Source organism: Macaca fascicularis, chromosome 19 (genome assembly GCF_037993035.2).
Source record: "Macaca fascicularis isolate 582-1 chromosome 19, T2T-MFA8v1.1".
Classification (NCBI taxonomy): Eukaryota; Metazoa; Chordata; class Mammalia; order Primates; family Cercopithecidae; genus Macaca; species Macaca fascicularis.
The window spans coordinates 59,458,912-59,486,311 of NC_088393.1; the positions used below are offsets into that span (position 1 = coordinate 59,458,912).

Here is a 27,400-nt window from a genome sequence, read left to right on the forward strand (position 1 = left end):
AAAATGAGAAAGTTCTGCCCTCTCTTATGTGTTTTTTGTTTTCCCCTAAGATTTTTGCCTTTCTTTGCTATTTCACGTAGGTTCTTGGGAAGAATCTCCCCTTAAATCTTGGATGAGAAATATGACAATAGAGAAAGACAATTCACTTTCAAGATATCAAAATACTATTAATATAACAGAAAAACAAAAGAAGTATTAATATTAGCCGTCTATTTTTACGTAGGGAATTATCTCAAAGCTAAGCATCTTAACACACGGTATCTTACGGTTTCTGTGGTCAGGAATCTGAGCACAGCTTAGGTTGGTCCTTGGCTTATGGTTTCTCACTAGGCTGAAATCAAGATGTTGACTCAGGGTCTTCATCCTCCTCTGAAGGCTCTACTGGGGAATGACCCACTTCTAAGTTCATTCATTGGCTTTTGGCAACACGCAGTTCCTCATAGGGTATTGGAATGAGAGCCTCAGTTCCTTTCTAGCTGTTGGCAGGGGCTTCCCTCAGTTCCTTACCTCATGAGTCTCTCAAAAGTGGCAGCTCACAATATAGCCACTTACTTTATTAATAGATGAAAATCAGAGAGGCAATAGAGTTTGCTAGCAAGGCAGAAGTCACACAGTTCTTTGTAATCTAATATTGGAAATGACATTCCATCACTTTTGCCATATACCATTAGTTATAAGTAAGTCACTAAGTTCAGCCCATACTTTTGGGGAGGAGGCTACACAAAGACATGAGTATCAGGAAGTGGAGATCATTGGGCGATATTTTAGGAGGCTGACAATCCCACAAAAATAATTTCTGAATTTCCATCTGTATCTCAGCATTCAATAGCTATGTACCTATTTCAGCACATTGGCAGAAGCAAAACAATAGCAAAGTGTTTACAGCACGTATCATGCGTGAAATACTTCCACTCTCAAAGCACATTCATTTGGCTATTTCTTCAGTAGGTTCATCAAATAAACCACTTTCTTTCAAGCAACTCTCAGTTATCAGTACGTCCTGCTGGGTGGGTATTGTCATCTGCAGAGTACAGTGTCAACTTTTTGTTTAAGTATTGCTTTGAACATGGAAGAGCTGCTTTGTCATCCTGTTTACAAACCTCATAGGAATGCAATTCCAAGGTCTCTTGTATGTCATGAGTTTGATTTTGACTGAAGAATGATGAAAGTGTGGCCCAACCACATTTCTGCTTATGGACAGCAATTCTATTACCTGATACTGAGCTCTAATTATTCCCGGACACACAATTAAAGGTGTGAACAAATAATAATATACTTCTAATTTCTATTTCACTCATAGCCTTTGCCATTTTTGTTCTATTATCAACAACTGATTTTTTCATGACATACATTCCATAAATTATATGCACTATGTTGTTAACGACGTGTAAGACCAAGAAATATCTCCACCACCGAATAGAAGTGTAGTGAAATTCATCATATATCAGGTAGAAAACATCTGATTGTTTCTCTATGTCCAAATGTTCAATGTATAAGATACAAAAGTAGTACATAAAATAATTTCGTGCACAGCTTAATATAACTTGGAACTTTTCAAAACATGTTTTCTAGAAAGAACTTTAAAGAATCATAGTCTTTGCAAATTTTGAAAATCCATCTTCTACTTCAAAAAATGGTTGACAGTGTTATGCAATCAATTTTACAGCTTTAAGATGTTAGCTTCACTAACTCAAAACTATAAAGAATCTTTTTAAAGTATGCTTATAAAATCTGTTGTTTTGAAGTTTGATTAGTGAGAACAAAATGTGTTTGGGGAATCTCATTTCCAACGCTTTTCTATTTTTTTTTTTTCATGCTCTTTGCACCCATTATGATGTCTGGATCAAAGATGATTTAGCACAGAAGTTGTTACACACGATTTTAGAGAGTTTCATTTCCACTTCAAGAAATTTAAGTAAGCAAAATTGTCGATCTTTTTGAAATTCATCTTCACAAATGTGAACAATTTTCAGATAACACTTTTTCTAAAAAGACACACAGCCTAAATGTAACTAACTAACTAAAAAACATCAAATACAGTCATTAAAGATTATTTTCGTTAATAATATGAATGGTAGAATACCAAACAATTCTACAAGGGAGGCTGCCTATCCCAAAAATGATCTCTGGATTTCCATGGAATCTAATCTTTGCTGTTCTGACTCATGTTATTATTGATATTTTTATAATCATTTGCCAGTTCCAAGAGGAGACAATATTCTTTCTAATGGCATTTAACTAAAGCACCCTTAATCTTCATACCAACGCTCAGTCTATTTCCTGAGTTGTATAATTATGCGGAAGTTCTCAGTAATTGTTTTTGGACCTGAAAGGCATGGTGTAATGGATGGAGTGCCCCCAGGACTGAAGCACTGGCTGATCCCAGCTGCTGTGAGTGTTGATTGCTGACAGCTGGCAGTCCAGTCTTCCCTGGTAAGGACTGCCTTCAGAGCAAGGGAGCTGCCTCACCCAAAGTCACAGCCCCTTCCTGGGTCAGCTCACATCCAAGGACTGCTCTATTAAATCAGCATTGTTTATGCTGGAGGCCATGAGCCTGTTTATGCTGGAGGCCATGAGCCTGAGGTTTTCTCCATACTTTGAGTTCCTACCTCATAAACAGCAACCTAACTCAGTAAGTAAACAAACTGAAATGTAACTTAGTAGTATACTTTTTGTAACAAATAGCAAGGTTTCAGCCCATCACAAACAGCCTAGCTTCAACCAATCACAGGCAGCTAACTGATCATATTCATGCCCAAATAAGGCAAATGCCTAGCTGTAGCCAATCAGATGATTTCTCTACTTTGCTTCTGTGTCCAGCTTATACAAACTCACTGCTCTTTTGGTTCTGAGTGTTGCCCTACTCATGAATTGTTCTCTACTCAAATAAACTGTGTTTGATTTGTCTGAAGGTTTTATTTCAATAGGTCAGTGAGTGGTATAAAGGCCCAGTCCCCTTTCCCCAGTTCAGGACATCTCTTTGGAGCCATCTAGCTGCAAAGCTTCCTGTAGGATTGGCTGGGGCTTCTGTTATGACTGCATAGTAGTTCACCTTCTCCCATCGCCTAATCCTACTTCCTTCACTCCCCTACAAGGGTGAATCCTGAGAGCAGGAAATTAATAGGGGTGCTCTCAGGATTCACACTTGTGGGGGAGTTCTAACCTCTGTTTCAGAGTCAGTTTCCTGAATAATCATCTGTACCTTATAGGCTTTCACAATCACCATTATTTATTTCAGCCTCTTACTCCTGTAATCATATAATTACACACACATGTATACTTTGATAAAAATTTAACTTGGAACACACACAAGATTTTCACTCCAAGCTACATTAGAATGCTTAAATTTGAAAATGACTATTAAGATTTTTAACGTTAGGAACATGATTTGTTCATATTTCCAATGTTATTGCACTAGTTAGATAGGCTGGTAACCCAATCCATCACGTATTCATCATGACTACACAAGTTCAGGGATGCCAGAAATGAACTTCAAATTGGCACTCAATGGTTCAACCTCTGAAAGACTGAGATGAGATCAAAGTCAAATAGAAAAATTTGAACAAAGATTGAGGCTGAAGCTGAATATGAATGCAACCCAACTATGTGCATGTTTGTGTGTGTATGTATGTTTACTTAAGCATGAAGTCAAGAATGGCAAGACACACAGATAAACATGGATACTACATTGGTTTTCTAGGACTGTTGTAATAAAGTATTATAAACCAAGCATCTTAAAACAACAGAAATTATCCAGGCACGGTGTCTCATGCCTGTAATCCCAGCACTTTGAGAGACTGAGGGCAGGCAGACCACTTGAGGTCAGGCGTTTGAGACCAGCCTAGCCAACATGGTGAGATCCTGTCTCTTCTAAAAATACAAAAATTAGCCGGCTGTGGTGGCAGGTGACTGTAGTCCCAGCTACTTGGGAGGTTGAGGCAGAATTGCTTGACCCCAGGAGGTGGAGACAGCAGTGAGCCAAGATCATGCCACTGCACTCTAGCCTGGGTGACAGAGGGAGACTCCATCTCAAAACAAACAAGCAAGCAAAAACAGAAATGTATTCTCTTACAGATGTGGAGGCTAGAAGCTGGAAATGAAGGTATCAGCAGGACCATGCTTCCTCTGTAGGCCCCTTGGTTTCTTGTTCTAGCTTCTGGTGGTTGCCAGCCATCCTTGGTGTTTTTTGGCTTGAAGACGCATAACTTGAATCTCTCCCTCCATCATTACATGGTCTTCTTCCCAAGTATTTTCTCTGCATCTTCAAGTACCTCTCTCCTTATCAGATTAGCAGTCATTGGATTTAGGGCCCACCCTAATCCAGTATGCCCTCATTTTAACTTGATTACATCTGTAAAGGCCCTCAAAGAAGGTCACATTCACAGGTACTGAGGATTTGAATTTTAACATATATATTTGGTGGAGGGGACACAATTTAACTCACAACAGATATAACATATATCTTTGGGAGGAGAAGCACCTGGTGAATGGGTAGGAAGGGAGAGGTCAATCAAGGTAAGCAAAGAAAAAAGAAATGAGGATGGGAAAGAATGCAGTAAAAATATCTTCATAAGGATAAACTGCTCTGTTAATATAAAATTCTGTGCATGTGTATGAAGAAATTAGAATAAAGAGCTAGCTCTGTATTAATTTGTAGGCATAACATTCAATAATTCTTTTATATGGCTTATTGTGTGTCAGGCACTGTTTTAAGCACTTTCTATACATTAACTCCTTTAATCCTTATGTCTCAATCCATGATATAGATACTATTATTATTACACCCATTTTACTGATGATAAAACTGAGACATAGAGAGACATAGATAGTAAAGTGGTTGAGCCAGCATTCAAACCTGGGCAGTGTGGCTTCAGGATCTGTGCTCTTAATCACCTTGGTATATGTAGTATGACTCTGTTCTTCAGAAACTAAAACAATATATGTGTGTACAAATGCATATGTATACATTTATATTTTAGAAGACATAAAATTAAAGTATAAAGATCAAAAATAAAATCTTGGATTCTAATCAGCCCTGTCAGGGCTCACAGATGAATGAATGATAAATATTCTGGTTGGCCTATTTTGTGTCATATACCCAGATGCCCAGACTAAATTTTTTTAGGGGGAGAAGGACGGGCATTAGTGCTCGGACATTCTTGTCAGAGTCACATGGAGTGGGTTACTTAAAGGAAAGAGAGGATCTATTACCAGAGGTAGAAGGAGATGGCAGCTGATGGACTTGCAAAAACTATAACTAGTCCTGTCTCCTTGAACTTCAGTGTAACCTTCCCTACCTTTTGCTTAGATGTAAACCAGAGCAGCTGAAGGTCCTTCACTCATCAAACAAAAATGCAAAGAGAAAGGCTATAGGGAACCCCCCCAGCAAAACATCACACTCATTTTCCCATGCCCTTTGTTCAGAAAATAATTAATTGTGGAAATGACATCTATTGCCTCCCCCCTTCCCCCCACCCAGACCCAACAAAAATGAGGACCCTGTCTCTACTTCCTACAAGTCCACCAGGGGCAGGTTTACCATTTGGGGTTATTTAATGGTGTGATGGGAGAATATGCTGCATTTAGTTCAGGGGCATCCAATCTTTCAGCTTCCCTGGGCCACTTTGGAAGAAGAATTGTCTTGGGCTGCACACAAACTACATTAACACTAATGATAGCTGACGAGCTTAAAAAAATTCCAAAAATCCCCAAAAACCTCAATGTTTTAAGAATGTTTATGAATGTGTGTTGGGCCACATTCAAAGCCATCCTGGGCCACATGAGGCCCATGGGCTGCAGGTTGGACCAGTTTGATTTAGATCATCTCGTGATTTTAGGCTCTGCCAGTGTGGGGATTACCCCACCTGTAGGGATTATGTGGTGCTCTAGGATTATCTTGGGTTTGGGGTTGATCCCCCCACATGGAAGGATTCTCTGGTGGTGCTATCGGATTATCTTGGTTTTAGGGTTGATCCCTCACATGGAAGGATTCTCTGCTACTTTGATGTTCCTCATGACCTGGTGCCACCTGTTCTACAGTATCAACGTGTGAGTCCTTGACTCAGACCTAGTTCAAGGTAGGTTAAGGTGTCTTCCTGTCTACCAGTTCCTGTTTCAGGAACTTGGGATGACCTTGTGAAGGGTAGGAAGTTTCTATTTTCCTTTAGAGTGCTGTTCCAAGAGGTAATAATAGTGGAACTTGAGTTTCAGCAGTTGGTGAGAATGGTGGCCCCTGTGTCTAAGAAGTATGAGAATTACAATATTGGGTAGCAGAGACTGACAAGGATGGTGATGTAGGTTGAGCATCCCTTATCCAAAATACTTGAGACAGAAAGTGTTTCAGGTTTGACTTTTTATTTTGTATTCTGGAATATTTTCATATACAAAAAGTCAGAGATTTGGGGGATGAGACCCAAGTCCAAACACAAAATTCATTTGTTTTCATTTCATTTATATATGCCTTCTACACATAGCCTGAAGACAATTTTATACAATATTTTTGTGCATGAAATGAAGTTTTTTGTTTGTTTGAAGACAGGGTCTCACTCTGTCAACCAGGCTGGACAGTGGCACCATCACAGCTCACTGCAGCCTTGACTTCCTGGGCTCAAGCAATCCTCCCACCTCAGCCTCCCTAGTAGCTGGGAAAAGAGACATGCATCACCATGCTCCACTAAGTTTTAAATTTTTTATTGTAGAGATGGGAATCCCACTATGTTGCCCAGGCTGGTCTCAAATTCCTGGGCTCAAGTGATCCTCCTGCTTCAGCCTCCCAAAGGGCTGGATTACAGGCATGAGCCACTGTGCCCAGCCCCATGAAACAAGGTTTTGACTGCAATCTATCACATGAGATCAAGTGATGGATTGAAATGTTTCACTTCTGGCATCATGTCGGTGCTCAAAAAGTTTTTGATTTTGGAGCATTTCCGATTCGAGATTTTTGGATTAGGTATGCTCAACCTATACTTGTGTACCAATGTCTGATGGGAACGGTGGCCCCCTGTCTCAGGGACAGGGAGTGAAGGGAATAATGGATCCTGAGTTCTGGATATTTGTAGGAATTGCAGTAGCTGAGTCTTATGTGCTGAGAGATTTGGAGTCCTGTATTTCAGAGAATAAAGGAACCAGTGGTCCCTGTGACTTGCTAACTGATGAGAACAGAACAGAGGCCTTATGTTTCAGGAACTAATGGGAATTATGGTCACTGTTCCTGGGGACTTAAGCAAGTCCCAGCCTAATCCACAAGCCATTTATTATTCACTCATCTCTTCATTCATTCACTTAGCAAACATTTTCCTGAGCCCCTACTCTGAGCCATGCCTGGGTGGAGTGATATTGAGGACACAGAGATGACTCAGACCTAGACTGTGCCCTCAGTAAATTCCCAAAGACAGACCCAGATGTAGAAAATCACAACACAACAGGTTCAGGGCCAGGACAAGGACTGTGATGCGGTTACTGTCCTTATCTGTCTACAGGGCATCCAAGGTGAATGCAGAGTGACAGTAACTCCAGATCCCAAGTGAAAGTGAGGGGTCTGACAAAGGGTCCTTCTTAATCATACATGAATTTGTGTGCATGACGTTTAAATGTACCCAGTGTCAATCCTTAGAAACAGCATCTTTTCCCAGAGCCAGCCCACCCCAAAGAAGGAGCCAGAGAGGCCTGGGTTTGAATCTCTAGCTCTATCACATACTTTGTGAGCTTGGGCAACTCCCTATTCAGAACCACATCTTATTCAGTATTCCATCCTTACAACTGGGATAATAATAGTTTCTAATAATAAGGTTTCTGTGTAATCAATGATATAATGTATAACAAATACTCATTCCAGGAACTGGCTCCCAGTAGTCATTCAATAAAGGGTATCTGTTGTCATTATTATTATCCCATTGTTAGTAATTATCAACAAAATTTAAAGGATCTAGAAGTAAGCATTTATCGAATATCTGGGTTTAGAGGCTTAAAAGCATTGGACAAAATCACCTTAAAAATCAGCAAATTTGGGCCAGGTGCGGTGGCTCAGCCAAGGCAGAAGGATCACTTGAGGTCAGAAGTTCAAGACCAGTCCAGCCAACATGGCAAGACCCCATCTCTACAAAATATACAAAAATTAGCCGGGCCTGATGGCGCATGCCTGTAGTTCCAGCTACTTGGGAGGCTGACGTGGGAGAATGGTTTGAAGCTGGGAGGCAGAGGTTGCAGTGATCTGAGATAATGCCATTGCACTCCAGCCTGGACAATCTGTCTCAAAAATAAATAAATAAGCAAATTTGAATATGCATAAACATTAGTTTCTTGACATAAAAAAACCTTCCAATCTCCCAATTAACTGAATACACTAGGAATAAATAGATGAATACAATGGAATATTATATCGCTATTAAAATGAACGAGGAGGTTCTATAAGCCTAGATATGGGAAGATCTTTGGATTTCATGTAAAAAAAAAAAATGTGCAGAATACTGTGATCCTATCTGGGGACAGAAAACAGGAGGATGGTATATATGTGCATAGATGTATAAAATTCCTCTGGAAGGATACATGAGAAATTAGTGAATATATGCTATCTCCAGAGAGAACTGGGTGGCTGGAGGATAGGGAGAGGGGGAGGTGCACTGTTGAAAGCCCAGCACCATGCATCCTGAATGTTTTCCCTAAATGTCCCTGGCTCTTAATGTCCACTAAGTTCTCAGCTGCCCACAGCATCTCTCTACCCTCTTCTTCCTCCTGGTTCCCCATTGGAAGCAACTCCTGCCCCATCCGTTCCTGGGCCAGACTCAGGGAGTTGCTTTCCTACCTGCTTCCCGCCCACAGGTTCCTGTTCTCTGCCCCCATTGCCCAGCAGTCTCCAGCCATCTCCAGCTCCTCACATTCCTGCTCCACCCCTTCCTCTCTCCCCAGGTCTTAGCCGGCAAACTGCAGGGAGAGGGCCTCCTCCCCAGCCTCCACCAGTCTCTCCCCCTCCAGTCCACACAGCCTCAGCGGGGTCTGACATTCAGATATAACCCTGTCCCCGCCCCTTGCTCACAACCTTCCAGGACTCCCTGTCACCCTCAGAAGGCTAAGTTCCCAGCCTGGCCTGAAACTCCCTAAGAATCTGACCCCACCCGCTCGTCCCAGCCTCATCTCCTGTGCTCCTTGGCTCATGGCTTCGGAGGCTCTAGTCAGACTTAAGGGCTTTGTTGTCCTCCCAGCACCTCCTTGGTTTCGTGCCTTGGGCCTTTGCTTCAGCTGTGCCCTCTGCCTGGAAGGGCCTTAGTGGAGGTCATGCCACAACCACGCCTTCTCTGGAGGTCCTCTCTGCCGTCTCCAGCTGCCAGGATTCCTCCCGCTCTAGGCTCTCACAGCCTCTGGCCTCTCCCTGTGTCATACCCTGATCACCCGGAATTGGGACTGTCTGCGGCTGGCTCTGTCTCTTCCATCAGACTGTGAGCTCCATCTGCAAGGGCAGATTCAGGTCTGATTCACCTTTGAGTCCCCAGTGGGTGGGGGTGGGGGGGTGGAGAGACCAAAGCTGGTGGGGGGGAAGCTGGGAGAGCAGGAAGGGGGAGAGAGAGAAGGGCAGACCCTGACTGGTTGGGGGAGAGAGGGGAGGAGAAAGCGAGAGAGAGGAAGAACAGAGACACAGAGACAGGGAGGGAGGGAGAGAAACAGAGAAAAGGGAAGAATAAATGGGAGACACAGAAGCCCCACAGGCAGAGAAAGAGGATGGAGACCGGGAGAGGGCGAAAGGAAGGACAGATGTGCAGAGACATAAGGGAGGACAGACGGAAAGAGGCAGAGAGGTAGCAAAAGCAACCAAGAATGACAGGAGCAGAGAGGAGGAGGGAAAGAGGGCGAGAGAGAGAGAGAGAGAGAGAGAGAGAGAGAGAGAGAGAGAGAGAGGAGGGAGGGAGAGAGGGAGCGAGAGAGCGAGAGAGCACGCACAGAGCGAGGAGGAGGAGGCGCAGGAGAGAAGAGGGAGGGAGGCCAGCGAGGGACAGGACAGGGCGGAGAGGCGGAGGGGACCTAGGGAAGCCGGGGAGGAGCGAGACTGGCCGAGGGAGGAGGGCGGGCGAGGCGGGAGCGCCGGCCGCCGCCGCCTCCCGGCCTCTTTTGTCCCTTCCCTCCTCTGCGTCAGGCTCCCCTGGCCCGGCCTCCCCCTCCCGCTCCCTCCTCCGCCCCGCTCCTCCTCCCCGGGGCTGGATGGAATTTTTTCCCCTGGACCTGGGCCAGCTCCGGGGCAGGGGGGAAGCCAGGCCGGACTGGGCTGGGCGGTGGGGAGGGGCCGGGGCGGGGGGCCCCCTGGGGAGGGGGCTGGTCCCACGGCCGCGCCGCCGGCGGGGTCTGGGGAGGGGGAGCCCCGGGCCGCAGAGCCGGGGAGGAGGCGCCGGCCGGAGGGAGTCGGGGAGAAGGGAAGGAGGATGGTGGGGACGGCGGGAGGAAGGGGAGAGGCCGCCGGGCGGCGAAGGCGGGGAGAGGATGGAGAGCGCTCGGCGGCGTTGGGGCCCGGCCTACGGGCCCGGGGCGGCGGAGAAGACCCTTCCCTGCAACGCGGGAGCCGCGGGAGCCGTGAGTCTGCGGAAAGGGAGGTTGGGGGGCTGGGGCCTGGACTCCTGGGACCCTGAGGGAGGAGCACCCGGAGGCCTGGATTTCTGGGTTCTTGGAGGAGGAGTTGGGGGTGGGGGGGTGGGGTGGCTGGGAGCTCAGACTCCAGAATCCTTGAAGGAGGGGGCTGGGACCTGAATTCCGGGGTCCAGAAGCTGGAGAAAGCTGAGGACACCTAGATTCAAGAGGGAGGACAGAGATGGGGGCTGGGGCTGGTAGGATCCTGGCTGGAGGAGACTAGGGGCGAGCTGCCCGAGCCCTCGGGGGAGGTGGAGGAAGACTGTCTGACTTTGGAGTGCCTGCGGCAGCGGAAGAGTTAACGTCTGGCCGGAGGGGAGGGGGAGGGGCAGGGATGGGGCTGCGGGGCTTTGAGGGGTCAAGGGTGAGCCGTGCCAGTGGGAGGGGGCCGAGGAGGAGGGGGAGGTTGTCTGGGCTGCCAGACAGGCCAGGGTCAGCGGCGGGGGCAGGGGATGTCTGGAGGAGGAGAGGCCCAGCATCCATGCTCCCTCGGGGACCCGGGATTCCAGTCCCAGCCCCCTCCTCCCTCAGACCTGGGAGTACACCACCCAGTCCCCCACCCATTCCCCCACCCATTCCAAAATCCGAGCCCCCAGCCCCCTTTTTTCCAGGATCCAGGAGTCTGAGCCTTAGTCTGTTCTCTCAGACCAGGGAATCCACACTCCAGCCCCTAACTCCTTCAAAACCCCAGAGTTCAGAACCTCAGCCCCTCTTCCCAAGGAGCGCGGCCCCCAACCCTCTGCTTCTCTAGAACCCAAGCGTCCAGGCGCCGGCATCTTTCTCCCTTTGAAGCCTGCAGTTCTGGGGATCCCCAGGCCCCTCCTCCCCCGGAACCCAGGAGTCCCCACCTCCTCTTTAGCCCCAGCTGGAGTCCAGCCCTCCAGGGGTTAAGGGGGCGGGGCCAACTGGTTACCATGGTGCCAGACTGTTTGGGTCTGCTCTCTGACCCTTGGGGGCTCCCCAGGGTCCGCAGAGAGGGGGAGGGGGACCTAAGCCTGGGGGAAGTCCAGAGCCTACCCCTTCCCCAAAGCCGGCCTGTGGGCCCAGGGAGTTCGCGTTTCCACCAATGCCTTGTCCAGTGACCTTGAACAAGTCCTAACCCTTCTCTCTCCGCCTCAGTTTCCCCAAGGAAACACTGGTTGACCGGTTGGGGAGATGCTTAGGTCCCGGGAATCTTTTGAGATTCTCGGCTTCCCCTCTCCCCTCACCCCCCTCCTCAGGCCCCAGGCAGCCCCGGGGCATGCTGGGAACCCAGGCCTGGGCTCCGGGCCAGGTTGGTGGGGGGGGCGGGGGCAGCCTCCTCCCTTCCCCTTCCTCCCCACCTTGGCCTGACTCTCGCCCCCGCCTGAGGGTCTGGGAGGTTGGGAAGGAGGGAAGGGGGAAGAGAGGTGGGACCATAGACCCGTCTCCGGCCCCCCGCCTCCCCCTTTCCTTCTCCGCCCCTTTCCCGCCTCTCCTCCCCCTCCTCAGCAGGTCGCTACCCCAGCCCTGGGCCCCTTCTCAAACCACCCCCACCCCACCCCCAGCTCCAGACCTGGCTGGAGCTGCGAGGGGGAGGGAGAGAGAGAAGGAGAGAGAGAGAGAAGGGAGGGAGACCCAAAGAGAGAAGGGGGAGGGGAGGAAAGAGAGAGACCTAAGAGGGAGGGAAGGAGAGAGAGAGGGAGAGAGAGGGAGAGAGATAGAGACAGAGAGAGAGCAGGAAGGAGGGAGGTGAGGGATGGAGAGAGGGAAGGGGTGGAAGGAGAGGAAGTGAGGAAAGACATCTGAAAAAAGGGGGTGGAGAAGGGTGAGAGACGAGAGAGAGACAGAGACTGAGAGGGCCAGAGAGAATGAGAGAGACAAAGAGAGGGAAGGGAGAGAAGGGGAGGATGAAAGACAGAAGGTAGACGAAAAGAAGGGGAAAGGGGGAGAGAGGGAAGAAAACAGGAGCGGGGAGAGGAGAGAGGCGATGGGGAGAGAGAGAAGCCAGCGCAGAGCCAGGGAGGGATGTCCTGATGCAGGAGGAGGCTAGGAACCAGGGAAGGTGGAAAGAAAGAGGGAGAGAGAAAAAAGGCAGGGCCAGAGAGACCTGGACTGCGAGGAAGGAACGGGAAGGTGCGGCTGGAGCAGGAGCAGCTAGAACCGGACAGTCCAGGAGGAGGGACTGGGCACGGGAGAGACCCCAGCTGGAGGGGCTCTGAGCCCAGGGGTGGGGAGGGTGGATGCTGGCTCCACCGCCCACCTCTCGCAGGCCGACTTTGGGAGCCTCTTCCCCTCTCTGAGGCTCAGCCCCCTCACCTGCCAAATGGGGATGCTAAAGGCACCTGGCTGTCTGGACTGGGAGGTGTCAGAGGACTGGTGCTCTGGGCCTGGTATGGGGTTAGCGCTGGGAGATTGTGGCTGTCATTATAAATGACCCAAAGAAGAGAGGAGAGAGGAAAGTACCCAGGGAGGCTTTGACGGTTGGCTAGCCCCTGGCCTCCTGGCCCTGGGCACGGAGTCTCTGCAGACTGACAGGAGGGTGGGTAGGAAGCAGGTGTGCCCAAAGGGCCAAATTCCAAGACAGATGAGGTTCTCTCCCAGCCGGCACCCAGGAAGCCAGGTTTTCTATCAGGCCATGCCTTCCCCAGGAGGCCTGCCTGGCCCAAGGGAGGAGAGACTGGGGGCGGGGACTCCTGGATCTCTGGGGAGAAGGGGGCTTTGGATCTGGACTCATGAGTCTGAGGGAGGAAGGGGCTGAGTACTTGGATTCCAGAAACATTTGGGGAGAAAAGGGCCAGGGGCCTGGATTCCTGGATCTCTGGTGAGGACCCTGGTGAGGACTCTGGTGTCTGGTAAGGGCTTGGACTACTGGGTTCTTTAGGGAGGAGAGGGATGAGGGCCTTGACTCCAGGGTCCCTGATGAGGAAGGGGCTGAGGGCCTGGACTCCTGGGTTCCTTGGGGAGGAGGGGCCGGGGGCCCGGACTCCTGGGTCCTGGCACCCACCCGTAGAACCGACCTTGCGGGGCCTTCGCCGCACACAAGCTCGTGTCTGTGGGTCCGTGTCGGGGGCTCACCATCGCGGCTGGGGCCTCCCCGGCCCTCCCCCCCACTCCCTGGTCCTCCTGGTCCCTGTCTGTCTGTCTGTCGGGTCTGTCCGCCTGCCGCGCCCCCCGGGCTGAGGTAGGAGGTTGTATAGTTGAGGAGGACACCCAAGGAGATCACTATACGGCCTCCTAGCTTTCCCCAGGCTGCGCCCTGCACGGGACGGGGCCCGGCAGGGACCCCCAGCCCCACTCGGGGACCGTTAGCCCCACTGGGCTGCCCCAGGGACCCTGGGAGGAGGAGCCAGGCTCTTTTCTGTCCTTGTCGCTGCATCCCCTCCTTCCCCTGAAATCTGTTTTCCTTCCCTGTCTGTCTCGTCTCCGCTGTGTCTCTGTGACTTCTGCGTCTCTTTCACAGTGGATCCTCCGACTCCCTTTTATTCTGGCTTTCTGGGTCTCTGCCCCTCCCGATATCTCTCCGTGTCTCTGTTTCTGTCTTTTTTGGTCTTTCTGTCTCTGGTTCTCGGAATGTCTCTGTACCCATCTCTATCTCTGACCCCCACCCCAGGGCCTACCCGGGCCACCGCGTACCATATTGCCAGTCTCTGGGTCCCTGAGACCCTTTAACCTGTGAGGACATCCAGGGTCACAGGTGAGGTTCTTGGGAGCCTGGCGTCTGGCCCAACCGCACACCTGGGGAATTGCTGGCCTGACCTCTGACCCCTGACTTCTCATACGCTTCCTCCAGAGCATGACATTTGACCCCCAACTGAAACCTGACTTCTGACCCTAGACCACTGGCCCTTCCCCCACCCTGTGGTGACTTCATAAAGGTTACTAGCTTCTCCCCTGGCCTTGAGACCCACACGATGGCCCTGCTGGCCCTGGCCAGTGCCATCCTGTCTGCCCTGCTGGTCCTGGCTGTCTTCAGGGTGCCCGCCTGGGCCTGTCTCCTCTGCTTCACAACCTACTCTGAGCGCCTCCGCATCTGTCAGATGTTTGTTGGCATGCGGGGCCCCAAGCTCGAAGAGTGTGAGGAGGCCTTCACGGCCGCCTTCCGGGCTCTCTCTGACACCGAAATCAGTGAGGAGACCATCATCAGTGTCCTGGGGAAGGTGCAGAGGGAGGAACCAGAGAGGCCCAGAGGGTCAGGCTGAGGGACAGGCAGAGAGAAATAGTCAGGAGAAAGGCTCAAAGACCATGAGAATAACAGAGATTTAGGGACAGAGAGACACAGACAGTGGAAGACAGCAGGGCAGAGACTCAGAGGGGAGGATGGAGAGTCAGAGGGGAGGATGGAGACTCGGGAAAATGGAGAGTCAGAGAGGGGAAGATGGACACTCGGGAGGATGGAGAGTCACAGAGAGAGGGGAGGATGGATACTCAGAGAGGGGACTATGAAGAGATAGACAGGAGAGGATGGAGATTGGAGAGGGAACAGATACCCAGAGAGGGGAGGATGGAGACTCAGAGAAGGATGGAGACCCAGAAAGGGGAGGATAGAGATGAGGCAGAGACTAGGGAAGCAGGGTAGAGACTGGTCGGGGGCAGAGACTCAGGGAAGATGGAGACTCACAGAGAGGGGACGATAGAGACTTGGGAGGGACTCAGGAAGCATAGCGACTGTGGGGCAGAGAGTCAAGAGAGGGAAGGATACAGACTTGGGAGGGCAGAGACTCAGAGACGGAATGTTCCCATTAGGGACATGGTGGTGTGGGGAGCTGCCTCCCCCAGCCCCTGCCCCCTCCCTCACCGCCAGACTATGATGAGAGAAGCCACCTGCATGACGCCTTCACCCAGATGACCCATGCCCTGCAGGAGCTGGCTGCTGCCCAGGGTGAGTGTGTGCGGATGGGGAGATGGGAGATGTGGACTTGGAGCCCCCAAGAAATGGGTATGTGTGAGGGCCCGAGGAGTCTCAGGGACGTTTAGGAGGCAGCTAGATACCCAGGTGCAGAGGAAGGAGGCCCCCAGAGTTGGGCAGTGATCTGGGAGGGGAAAGCTGGGAAGCCATTGAGCTCAGCTACTTGTCCAAGCAAAGGCTGAAGGTAGCTCTAAGAGCCAGGGGCTAAAGGTGGTGAGGGGGAAGGGACGCTGCGGAAACTGTGTAGAGCTGGAAGGCCAGATGGGGTCCGGTAGGCATAAGTTCTGCCATGGCTGCATGGCTCACAATCTTAACTGCCTATGAAGTTCTGGGTGGGTCACTGCCCCTCTCCTGGCCTCAACTTACCCATCTGTAGAGTGGGACAATCTTCTTGCCTCCTAGGATGGCCACGGAGCTCAACGGCCGGGGAGGGCAGGGGGAAATTGGGGTGCCTGATGAGCCTGACCTTGGGGAAGGCATCTTCCTCTAGGATAGAACACACACACTCGCACACACACACACACACTTACACTCACACACACACATTTCTTACAAAATGATTCCACATTTTTGAGATGTGAGGCAATTAGAGGGCAGGAAAACAGGAACAGCAGAGTGGATCGCTCAGGTGACAGCAGTGAAGAGAGACGAGGTGTGACTGTCCTGGTGAGACAGGCACACGCGACAGCCTTGAGGTGTGTGGCCGTGCGAAGAGACCTCAGGACTGGGGGCCACACGTGGCCGATGGGCAGTAATCATGCCAGGTCACCATGGCCATGATCCCCACAGCGTGCCAGACCCTGGAACTGTGGAGGCTCAGAGTTGCAGGAGTTACAGAGCCCTGTAGAATAAACCGGCTTCCTCTTAGATCCAGGAGCTCAGGGCTTATTCCCATACCCACAGTCGCTCCTTTTGCTTCCTGCTTTGCCCTCCAAGCGCCTTGTCAAAGATCCCATAAGAGGGAAGATTCCCATCCACCCAGGGGGCATCCAGGGCCAGCCTGGAGAAGGTCTCAGCAGTGGCTCCCCCACCTCCACCCTAAAGGGAGATCTGAGGCCCTCAAGCTCTCCATCTGGGGTGTGCAGGATTCCAGGAAATGCGCTTTCTCCCTACTTAGCCTGCCTAGTCACAGAAGCTTTTAAAAAGATCAGGAACCTTTGGATCTGGGAGTGGAAGCCGCCTGTGGGGCCGCATGTGGGACAAACTTGGAGGGGAGAGAGAAGAGGCTGGGTGAGGGTCCAGGCCAGAGCGGAGGCCTGAGTGGGGGCTGGGGCTGTGAAGGTGGAGAAGAAGGCCCAGGGCCAGAGTTAGGTCTGCTGGGCTGTTTGGGGAAGCCTAAAGAACAGCGTCTGAGACAGGCCCTGCTCCGTGCCTGTTGGGTGGTGGGTCATCACTGAAGTAAGGAGCCTGAGAGAAAGAGCCAGGGGCAGAGGATGAGCTGGGTTAGAATGTAGTGACTTCGAGGAGTCTCAGGGACGTTTAGGAGGCAGCTAGATACCCAGGTGCAGAGTTCAGCAGAAAAAGTCAGAGTTTTGAGTCTCTTTCTTCAGGGCACTGGGGAGCTGCAGCAGGAGTGTGAACAGCGGAGAAGTAGGGGCAGCTCTGGGTGTAGAAAGAACCCTCTGGGGTCGTGTGGAAGATGGCCCAGAGGGAGAGTCTGGAGGCCGGGAGAAGCTGGTGCAATACGTTCAATGATATTTACTGAATGTGCCGGGAACAACCCTGGGAACACAGCTGTGAACAGAACTGCAAACCACCCGTCCTCGGGTTGCTTATATTGGGGCGGAGTCTGGGGAGACAGACAACAAACATAATAAAATATCTTAGTATCTTAGTATGTCAGTTGGTGATCCCTGCTGTGGAGGAAAACAGAGAAGGGGAAGAGAAAGGGGGGATAGTTTTCTTTTTTTAAATTTAATTTAATTACTTATTTATTTATTTGAGACAGAGTCTCACTCTGTCGCCCAGGCTGGACTGCAGTGGTGCGGTCTCAGCTCACTGCAAGCTCCGCCTTCCGGGTTCACGCCATTCTCCTGCCTCAGCCTCCCAAGTAGCTATCCTCATAGACAGGTGGTCCTCAAGGCCCAGCATACATCAGAATCCCCTGGGAGCTTATTTAAAATGCAGATTTCTGGACCCCACCACCTCTGACCAGCAGGTCCAAGGTAGGGCCCAGGAATGGACATTTCTGTCAAGATCCCAGGCAATGCTCATGATGCGGCTCCGGGAACACTCTGAGAATTGCTGTTGTAGGCCCTTGGAATGACTTTTGTTTTTTGCTCTTGAAATGGGGGAGCTATTGGAGGACTTTACACAGAGAGACAGGATCTGACCTGGGATTTAACAAGATCTCTCTGGCAGCTATGTGGGTGCTGGACAAAGGCAGGAATTCCGACTTCCAGTGAGAAGCCTGCCCGTGGTGGCTTGGACCAGTCACAGTGGTCCGGGGGGCTCAGATGAGGTCTGAGCAGAGGGGGGTGGGCATAAGGATTTGACCGTGTGCCAGGCCTGCCCATGCATGTTAGAGGCTGTGTTTGCCATACACAGAGTCATTCATATTAAGTATCTTCCTAAAGGATATCCTCTACCGGCCCTGTGAGGCTGGGTTTTATAGTCCTGCTTATCAGATGGGAACGCTGGGGCTCTTCTGGACAAGAACAGTAGACCTGGGATATATTTGGAGATAGACTGGACCAGATGTAGGTGGGTGAGGGCAATGGGAAGAATCAAGGATGACTTTTGCGTCTCCTCCAGAGGGAGGAGCAGGGAGATGGAGGAGCTGACGTAGGCTGACTGCCTCTCGGTGATCCCAGGTTATCTTATTTGTATATATGTATACATAAACCATGGAGTGGATGACCTGGTACAGACTGGATGCAGTATTAGGTGTGGAGATTATGCATGCAGCGATTAGGTATGGAGGCTCTGTAGCCTGACCACCAGGGTCAAATGTAGCCATGTGACTTTGCACCACTTCTGTAATCTCCCCACACCTCCGTTTCCCCATCTCAAACTTGTAGATGGCAATCCTAAGTTTGCCAGCCTTCTCTAACACTCACTATGTGCCAGGAGCCATTCTACATGCTTAGCGATACCATCTCATACAGTCCTTAAACGATGCCCTGAAAGAGTGGGGATGAGGAAGCTTTCATGGTTGTATGGCATCTCATCCTCCCCGAACCCTGTGATACAGACAGTGCTGTCATCCCCATTTGATGAATGAGGAGACTGAGGATCAGGAAGGCGAAGTCACTTGGCCAAAGTCACATGGGGAGGAGGGCTTGTGATTGATACTCAGATCTGAGACAGGTGTGCTCAAGATGGAAGCGCCAGGACTCAGACCCCAGATGATCTGAACCAGGGTCAGAGCTCCTGACGATATGCAACTCCTCTGGGGGAGACTTTACAACACCCACCCATGCCTCTTTGTGGCCTGCTTGCTATAACCCAGGCCGTTTGGAACATTTCACTCCATTCATATTCCCCTGGTGGGTTATAAGCAGAACCCACCACCATGACTTACTTGGTATATCCCACATTCACCCTGCCCATGAGTCCTTTGATTTGGCCCATAGAAATTCTTTGGATGACTCCTGCAACATCCTGGCATCTCATTTGTGCACCCCAGTCTGACCACATGCTCCTGATCATCCTGCCGTATTGAGACCACACTCCTGCTCTGTGGCCAAGGAGAGACCACTAGGTCCTCATCTGAAACTCACTTCTCGGCATCAGTGCTTCCCCCCTCCAAGTGTATATCCAATGATCGTCGTTTCAGCCACTCTCTTGCCAATATCCTCAGTTCCCTCCCTTTTTGTATGGCTTTAATCACAGAGGACACTTTCCCCTGTCCTTGCAATGGGTTAAGCCCATAGGAATTTTATCTCTCCTATATAAAGTAAGTCTTGAGGTAGGCACTTAAGGGTAGTATGGCACCTCCATTTCTTGGGGATCCAAGCTCCTTGAAGGCTTAATATCCCAGGGAATAGCCCTTGTCCTCATGGTCCTGTGTGGCTGCTAGAGCTCCAACCATCGAAACAAATTTTCAGGCAGCAGGATGGATGAGGGGAACAATAAGATGGCACCACCTTCTCTCTGTTTTTTAGAGACAGAGTCTTGCTGTATTGCCCAGGCTGGAGTACAGTGGTGCAATCATAGCTCACTACAGCCTCGAACTCCTGGGTTCAACCATCCACCCACTTCAGCTTCCTGAGTAGCTAAGACTACAGACACATGCCATCACACTTGGCTAATCTATAAAAATTTGTTTAGAGATGGTGTCTTGATATGTTGCCCAGGCTTATCTTGAACTCTTGGCCTCAAGTGATCCTGTCACCTCAGCCTCCAGAGTAGCTGGGATTCCAGGTGCGGTACTACCTCCCTTTTAAGGCCACCTCCTGTGACTCACATATAACACATCCATTTATATCCTATGGCTATAGCTTGGTCACATGACCACAACTGCAAGGCAGGCTGGGAGATGAAGCCTTTTATCTGTGTTCTGTGGATATCGATATACAGATATTTGGAGGCAATGGACAATTCCTGGGTATTGCTTTGCTAGGACCACTGTAACAAAGTACCGTAGACTGGGTGACTCGAACAACAGAAGTTTCTGCCTTCCGGAAGTCTGAGATCAAGGTTTTGGTGTCAGCAGGGTTGGTTTCTTCTAAGGCCTCTCTCTTTGGCTTGTAGATGCTTTCTTCATATGTCCCTGTGTGCATCTCTGTGTCCTAATTTCCTCTTCTCATAAGGATACCAATCATACAGCATTACGGCCCACCCTAATGACCTCATTTTGACTTAATCACCTCGTTAAGAACCAAGTACAGTCACATTCTGAGGTACTGAGAGTTAGGACTTCAACATACAAATTTGCTTGGGGGGGGGGGGGCACAATTTAGCCTATAAAACCCTGCCACATTTCTGATTTCCACAAACCACCACGAGATCAAGTCAGCTGTCTACTTTTTCTTATTCCACTGGAACAAGCCACAAACCCATACAGTTTGGATTTGGAGACCACTGCAGTGGTCAAAACACAAGGCCAGGCATGGTGGCCCATACCTGTAATCCCAGCACTTTGGGAGGCTGAGGTGGGCAGATCACTTGAGGTCAGGAGTTTGAGACCAGCCTGGCCAACGTGCTGAAACTCCATCTGTACTAAAAATACAAAAATTAGTTGGGCATGGTGGTGGGTGCCTGTAATTCTAGCTACTGGGGAGGCTGAGGCAGGAGAATCGCTTGAACCTGGGAGGTGGAAGTTGCAGTGAGCCAAGATCACGCCACAGTACCCCAGCCTGGGCAAAGAGCGAAACTCTATCTCAAAACAAAAACACCTAGAAAGACAAGGAAGATAAAAGAGTAAAATATGGGTAAATACAGAAGTGAATAGAGGATGGGGACCGTGGAAGTGGCCAGTGTGTGCCCCATTTCAAGGGAATGGCTGCTACTCATCTCCAGCTATTTGCTGCCTTATGGAAATACGATCTTTGTGTCACAGCTCTTCGAACTTTGTAAAAAGATGCCAAATGTTTTATGTGACATTCCAAATTTTATATGTTGGCAACTGGTTCATTTTCTTTTAAACACTTTCCAGGCCAAATATAACACATCCCAGGGATGGATTTGGGCCATAGGCCACCAGTTGGGGTCTCTAGTTTGAGTTGGATCCTGGAATTCATTGTACAAATACTAACTGAGCACTTTTAAGACTCAGGGTCCTCTCCAGGATTCAGAGGACACAGCGCTACAGAAGAACATGTTTATTTACTTACGAGACAGACATACGTGATCATCATCTATATATAAATATATGTAATTGCAGACGGATGAGAGCTAGGAATGAAATGATTGCAATGAGAGACAAAAACAGGGAACTTGGTTAGATCTGTGGTGATGGAAGGATGATTAGGAGAAGGAAAAATGTGTTAAAAACCGAAGCCAGCATGTGCAAAGGCCCTGAGGTGCTAGAGAATGTGGTTGTTTTCATATGAAAGGAAATGAGGCCGGGCATGGTGGATCATGCCTGTAACCCCAACACTTTGGGAGGCTGAGGTGGGTGGATCACTTGAGGTCAGGAGTTCGAGCCTGTCCAACATGGTGAAACTCCATCTCTACTAAAAACACAAGTATTAGCCAGGCGTGGTGGCGCATTCCTGCAGTCCCTGCTACTCGGGAGGCTAGGGCAGGAGAATCATTTGAACTCAGGAGGCGGAGGTTGCAGTGAGCCGAGATCACGCCACTGCACTCCAGCCTGGGTGACACTGAGACATTGTCTCAAAAAAATAAAGGAAATGAAAGGTGGGCAGTAGGGATGGGACAGGGAGGGAGGGGGAACTAGGCCAAACCACGTAAGACCTAATAGGCCTTGTGGAGGAATTTTATCTTTATCCTCCCCTTCTCCCCGCAACAAAGCCACACGCAGGTGTCCAGGAGGGCTTCCATCCTGGAGAGATTCAGGAGGCAGAAGAAAGGAGACTTAGGGACTTGTTAGCCTTCAAGTACACAAGGCGAGAGATAAGAAGAGGAGCAGAGGATATGGTAATAAGAGAGGAGTGAAGAGGGGCCGGGGAAGGGCAGATACCTGACAGCACGTCCTGTGAGCTAGGGCTGGCATAGCCCTAGCCAGGCTAGATCAGAATGCAGGACCAAGGACCAAGCCCTAGGCGAAGGGCTTTACTACACAGGCCGTCCTCCCCTCCACTCTCCAGGATCCTTTGAGGTTGCCTTCCCTGATGCTGCAGAGAAAATGAAGAAGGTCATTACACAGCTTAAAGAAGGTAAAATACACTCATCTCTCCTCTCCCAGACACAATTAGAAAACCCCACTTTTGGCCGGGCACGTTGGCTCACGCCTGTAATCCCAGCACTTTGGGAGGCTGAGGCGGGCAGATCACTTGAGGTCAGGAGTTCAAAACCAGTCTGACCAACATGGTGATACCCGTATCTACCAAAGATATAAAAATTAGCTGGGCATGGTAGCGCATGCCTGTAATCTCATCTACTCAGGAGGCTGAGGCAGGAAAATCGCTTGAACCCTGGAGGCGGGGTTGCAGTGACTGGAGATTGTGTCACTGCACTCCAGCCTGGGTGACAGAGCAAGACTCCATCTCAAAACAAAACCCACTCCTGAGACCCCCATCCGCTCCCCTTCAATCCCCTGGTCCCATCTCTTGAGCCTCAGACCTTGAGGAGGGTCTCTTACCCTGCATGGACCATTTTTGATCCAGCCCCGCCCCTTCGAAGTTTCCCCTCCAACTGAGCCCCTTTCTGGGACTACTTCTAGCCTGGCCACGCCTCTTTTAGTGGGCCACCACCTTAGCCCCGGTCTCCTGCAAGGATCGCCCAGGATCTAGCCCCGCCTCCTCGGTGGAATACACCTGGACTGCCCATCCCCCTCAGGGCCTACAGCAAACCAGTGTGGCTCCCCCTAAACCCCAAGTAGAAGGCTGGCAGCAGGCCTGGGCCTGACCTTGTAATGGAATGCTCAGGCTTGGCCCCGCCTCCAGGTTGTGACGAAAGCTTGGCCCTACCTCCTGGGAGCAATGCGTCCGGCCTTGTAACATCCGTTAGGGGAGCATCAGGCAGGGTTCTTCCCACGACTTTAAGGTAGTGATGTTTCCTCTTCCTCCACAGCCCAGGCCTGCATCCCTCCTTGCGGTAAGGACTTCATCTAAAACTTGGAATTGCGGGGTAAGGGAGGCGGTCGGAGCCGAAACCTACGACATCAAGTGGGGGAAATCGGGTGGGCTTCAAATCCTTAGGAGGCCAATAAGGCCTGGAGAAAAGGAAGTAAACCAGGTATTGCTCTAAATCCTCAGAAGGTGGGTGTGAGAGCCGAAGCAAACCAATAGGAACCCTAGAGGGCGGAGAGGCGTGAAAGTCGGCCAAGGACAGCAGGGAGGGCGAGGTCAAGATGCCACCTGGCCTATGGACCCTGGGAAGCTACACGGATCTCAAATGGGCCAAGGGCCCCGGGCTTGGGCGGGCAGGTGGCGCCTGACGCAGCGTTCCCGCCCCACAGGTCTCCAGGAGTTCGCCCGGCATTTCCTCTGCAGTGGGTGCTACTCCAGGGTCTGCGACCTCCCGCTGGACTGCCCAGGTGAAGGGGCGGGACCTCGGGGTGCAGGAGACTAACTTGAGAAACAGGACCAGAGCACAGAGGGGCATGAGCTGGCTGGTGGCGAGCCAGACGTGGGCGGGGCCCAGCGAGTGAACCCAGCTCCGTCTTCAGTTCAGGATGTGACAGTGATTCGGGGCGACCAGGCTATGTTTTCTTGCATCGTGAACTTCCAGCTGCCAAAGGAGGAGATCACCTATTCCTGGAAGTTCGCAGGAGGAGGTGTGAGTCGGGGCGGGGCAGGCGCGAAGCGTTTAGACGGGGAGTTAGGCTTCACTAGAGGTTGGGGAGACAGCTTGCGGGGACTGGACTCCGCGAAGCTCCGTCTAGACACAGGCATCAGCAAGAGGAGGGACCCGGGATTTAGGGGAGAGCTCGAAGATCAGAATGCAGGACCAAGGACCTGAGGCGGTGGCTTACAACTGTAATCCCAGCGCTTTTGGAGACCAAGGCGGGAGGATGGCTTGAGACCAGGAGTTCGAGACCGGCCTGTGCAACATACTAAGACCCTACCTCTACCAAAAAATTTTAAAAACAGCCGGGCGTGGTGGTGCACGCCTATAGTCCCAGACACTGGGGAGGCTGAGCGGGAAGACTGTTTAAGTCAGTTCGAGGCTGCAGTGAGCTATGATCACGCCACTGCACTGCAGCCTGGGCGCCAAAACGAGACCTTGTCTGGAAAAGAAAAAAGAATAAACACCACATACATAAATAAAAGCAGGTTCTAGGGGTAGGTTATGCGTAAGGGTTTAAGGAGTGAGGGGAAGGGGTGCGTTTACGGCAGAGGAGCAAGTAGAAGGCTCGGAGGCGGGCTGCTCAAGGCTCAGGGCCGGGACTCCAGGAGGCGTGGTCTAGCTCGGGGAGCGGGGCTTGTAGGTTACTCAGTGGCAAGCCGGAGTTGAGGAGTTCAAGCCCGCGCGTCTCGCAGCTCCGGACTCAGGACTTGTCCTATTTCCGAGATATGCCGCGAGCCGAAGGATACCTGGCGCGGATCCGTCCGGCGCAGCTTACGCACCGCGGCACGTTCTCCTGCGTGATCAAGCAAGACCAGCGCCCCCTGGCCCGGCTCTACTTCTTTCTTAACGGTGGGGCGGGGCGCGGCGGCGCGAGCGAGCCGGGCGGGGAGAGGGCGGGGCGAGGGGGTGGGGCTCGTGCCTGACTGACGTGCGCGCCCCTGCAGTGACGGGCCCGCCCCCGCGGGCGGAGACAGAGTTGCAGGCCTCGTTCCGGGAAGTGCTGCGCTGGGCGCCGCGGGACGCCGAGCTGATCCAGCCCTGGAGGCCCAGCCTGGGCGAGCTGCTGGTCAGGCCCGAGGCTCTGACGCCCAGCAACCTGTTCCTGCTTGCAGCCCTCGGGGCCCTCGCATCAGCGAGTGCGACCGTGTTGGCGTGGTGAGTCCTCGGTACCCTGGCGCCCCAGCATCTAGCTCCCCGCTCTCTCAGATCCCACCGAGAAGTCTGGGTTCCCACCAACCTCCAACCCAGGAGGTCGGGCTCTCAGTCCCTCCCCTCTCAGACCCACGAGTCCAGGTCCCAGCCCCTCCTTACTCAGCCCAGGAATCCAAGTCCCCAGCTCTCTCCTTCCTTAGATCTAAGGATCCAGGTCCCCAGCCCTTCCTCCCTCAGACCCAGGAGTCCAGGCCTCCACACCTCTCCTCACTCAGACCCAGGAGTCCAGGGCCTTAGCCCCTACTCCCTCAGATCTAAGAGTCCAGGCACCCAGGTTCCTCCTCCCTGAGACCCAGAAGCCCAGGCCCCAGCCCCTCCTCCCTCAGACCCAGGAGTCCAGGCCCTTGTCCACCTTTTCGACCCTGGTGTCCAGGCCTCCAGGACTTAAGTTTCTAGTCCCCAACCCCTCCTGTAACACACATACCTCTTTGTTTCCCCAGGATATTCTTTCGATGGTACTGCAGTGGCGACTAACAAAGGTATCTCTTTCCTCCTTCCCTATCCTATTTCCATTGTGAAAATAAAGAATATATTTCAACTCTGGATTGTTTCATTTCTGAAGGTGGTCACTACTAAGTCGGAGGTGCAGCAAGCCCACACATGCCCAGATGAATATGGCCGGCATAATGACAGTTAGGCATAGCTACCGCAGTGCAAGTTAGGTGGGAACCCAGATACCCCCTCAGGTTACTGGCTGTCTCCTTGACATTTCCACCTGCAGAAGGCACCCCCAAATAGAGTCCTCCATTTTGCCTTCAGAGGCTGTTCCTGCCCAAGGCTTTCCTCCTACCAGAAAGAGCAACACCATCCACCTAGCAGTTCACACCAGAAACCTTGGAATCTGACTCCTCCTCCACTTCCCATTCATTTTCATTTCCAACTCTCAGACTTTTTTTTTTTTTTTTTTTTTTTTTTTTGAGACGGAGTCTCGCTGTGGGGCCCAGGCTGGAGTGCAGTGGCCGGATCTCAGCTCACTGCAAGCTCCGCCTCCCGGTTTCACGCCATTCTCCTGCCTCAGCCTCCCGAGTAGCTGGGACTACAGGCGCCCGCCACCTCGCCCGGCTAGTTTTTTTGTATTTTTTAGTAGAGACGGGGTTTCACCGTGTTAGCCAGGATGGTCTCGATCTCCTGACCTCGTGATCCGCCCGTCTCGGCCTCCCAAAGTGTTGGGATTACAGGCTTGAGCCACCGCGCCCGGCCACTCTCAGACTTTTTAACTCCTAAATATCTCGTGAAGCTGCCTTCCCTGTGGTCCCAGTCACCCCCACCTCATGTCTGGATCAGTGGAGCAGCCCCCCGCCTCTCCTTGGCCTCTCCACTCTAGCCCATTCTCTGCATACCAGCAGGACTTGTTTTGTTTTGATTTATTGTATTTTATTTTATTTTATTTGGAGACAGCATCTCACTCCAAGGCCCAGGCTGGAGTGCAGTGGTGTGATGTCAGCTGACTGCAAACTCCGCCTCCCAGGTTCAAGCAATTTTCCTGCCTCAGCCTCCCAAGTGGCTGGGATTATAGGCATGTACCACCACACCCGTCTAATTTTTGTGTTTTTAGTAGAGACAGGGTTGTACCTTGTGGCCAGACTATTCTCAAACTCCTGACCTGAAGTGATCCACCCGCCTCGGCCTCCCAAAGTGCTGGGATTACAGGCATGAGCCACTGCGCCCAGCCATTAACTCATTTTTTAATTTGGTTTTGCCTTTCCTACCTGAAAGGGAAGCTCCTTCTGAGCATGTACTCATTCTTGTTCACTGGTCTGTTTCCCTTTATTAATTTGTTCATTCAGCAAATATTTATTGAGTGTTTACTATTTTGTCATGTATTTTCAAGGCACTGTAGAGATCCCAATGAAGAAATAAGAGACAAAAAGTTTGTATGGTACTCACATGAAACTTAGATTCCAGTGGACAGTAAAAGAAAACTGTTTCTCTCTCTCTCTCTCTATTTTTTTTTTGTTTGAGATGGAGTCCTGATCTGCCGCCCAGGCTGGAGTGCAGTGCCACAATCTTGGCTCACTCTAGCCTTCATCCCCTGGGTTCAAGCAATTCTCATGCCTCAGCCTCCCAAATAGCTGGGAGTACAAAGGCATATGCCAACATGCCCAGCTAATTTTTGTATTTTTAGTAGAGACAGGGTTTCGCCATGTTGGCCAGGCTTGTCTCAAACTCCTGACCTCAAGTGATTGCCTGCCTCAGCCTCCCAGAGTGCTGAGATTATAGGCGTGAGCCACCGCTCCTGGCCAGAAAACTGTTTGTCTACTCCCAACATTTCTGACACTAAATGTGTGGGATTCTACCTCCTGCCCCCATACCAACCGATTCTCCAACTCTCCCAGATACCAGTTGAGTGTCCTA

The 27,400-nt window shown here is 51.1% G+C and overlaps 2 protein-coding genes across 2 annotated transcripts; both read left to right on the top strand.

Moving 5' to 3' along the window:
- Window positions 1-10,354: 10,354 nt before the first annotated feature.
- LOC102134910 (sperm acrosome membrane-associated protein 6) lies at window positions 10,355-25,583 on the top strand. Its single transcript, XM_074024414.1, is given in 10 exon segments — window positions 10,355-10,519; window positions 10,522-10,554; window positions 15,371-15,448; window positions 22,189-22,257; window positions 23,114-23,137; window positions 23,502-23,579; window positions 23,712-23,821; window positions 24,526-24,682; window positions 24,778-24,988; window positions 25,486-25,583. Coding segments are annotated over 10 exon segments (849 nt in total). The 5' UTR covers window positions 10,355-10,464; the 3' UTR covers window positions 25,520-25,583.
- Window positions 14,282-17,346, top strand: LOC141409129 (sperm acrosome membrane-associated protein 6-like). Its single transcript, XM_074024415.1, has one exon. The coding sequence runs from the start codon at window positions 14,481-14,483 to the stop codon at window positions 14,766-14,768; it is 288 nt and encodes a 95-aa protein (XP_073880516.1). The 5' UTR covers window positions 14,282-14,480; the 3' UTR covers window positions 14,769-17,346.
- Window positions 25,584-27,400: the final 1,817 nt, after the last annotated feature.

Bases quoted from the DNA above. Each gene is read 5' to 3' on its own strand.
- LOC141409129 (XM_074024415.1), top strand. From the start codon at position 14,481: ATGGCCCTGCTGGCCCTGGCCAGTGCCATCCTGTCTGCCCTGCTGGTC.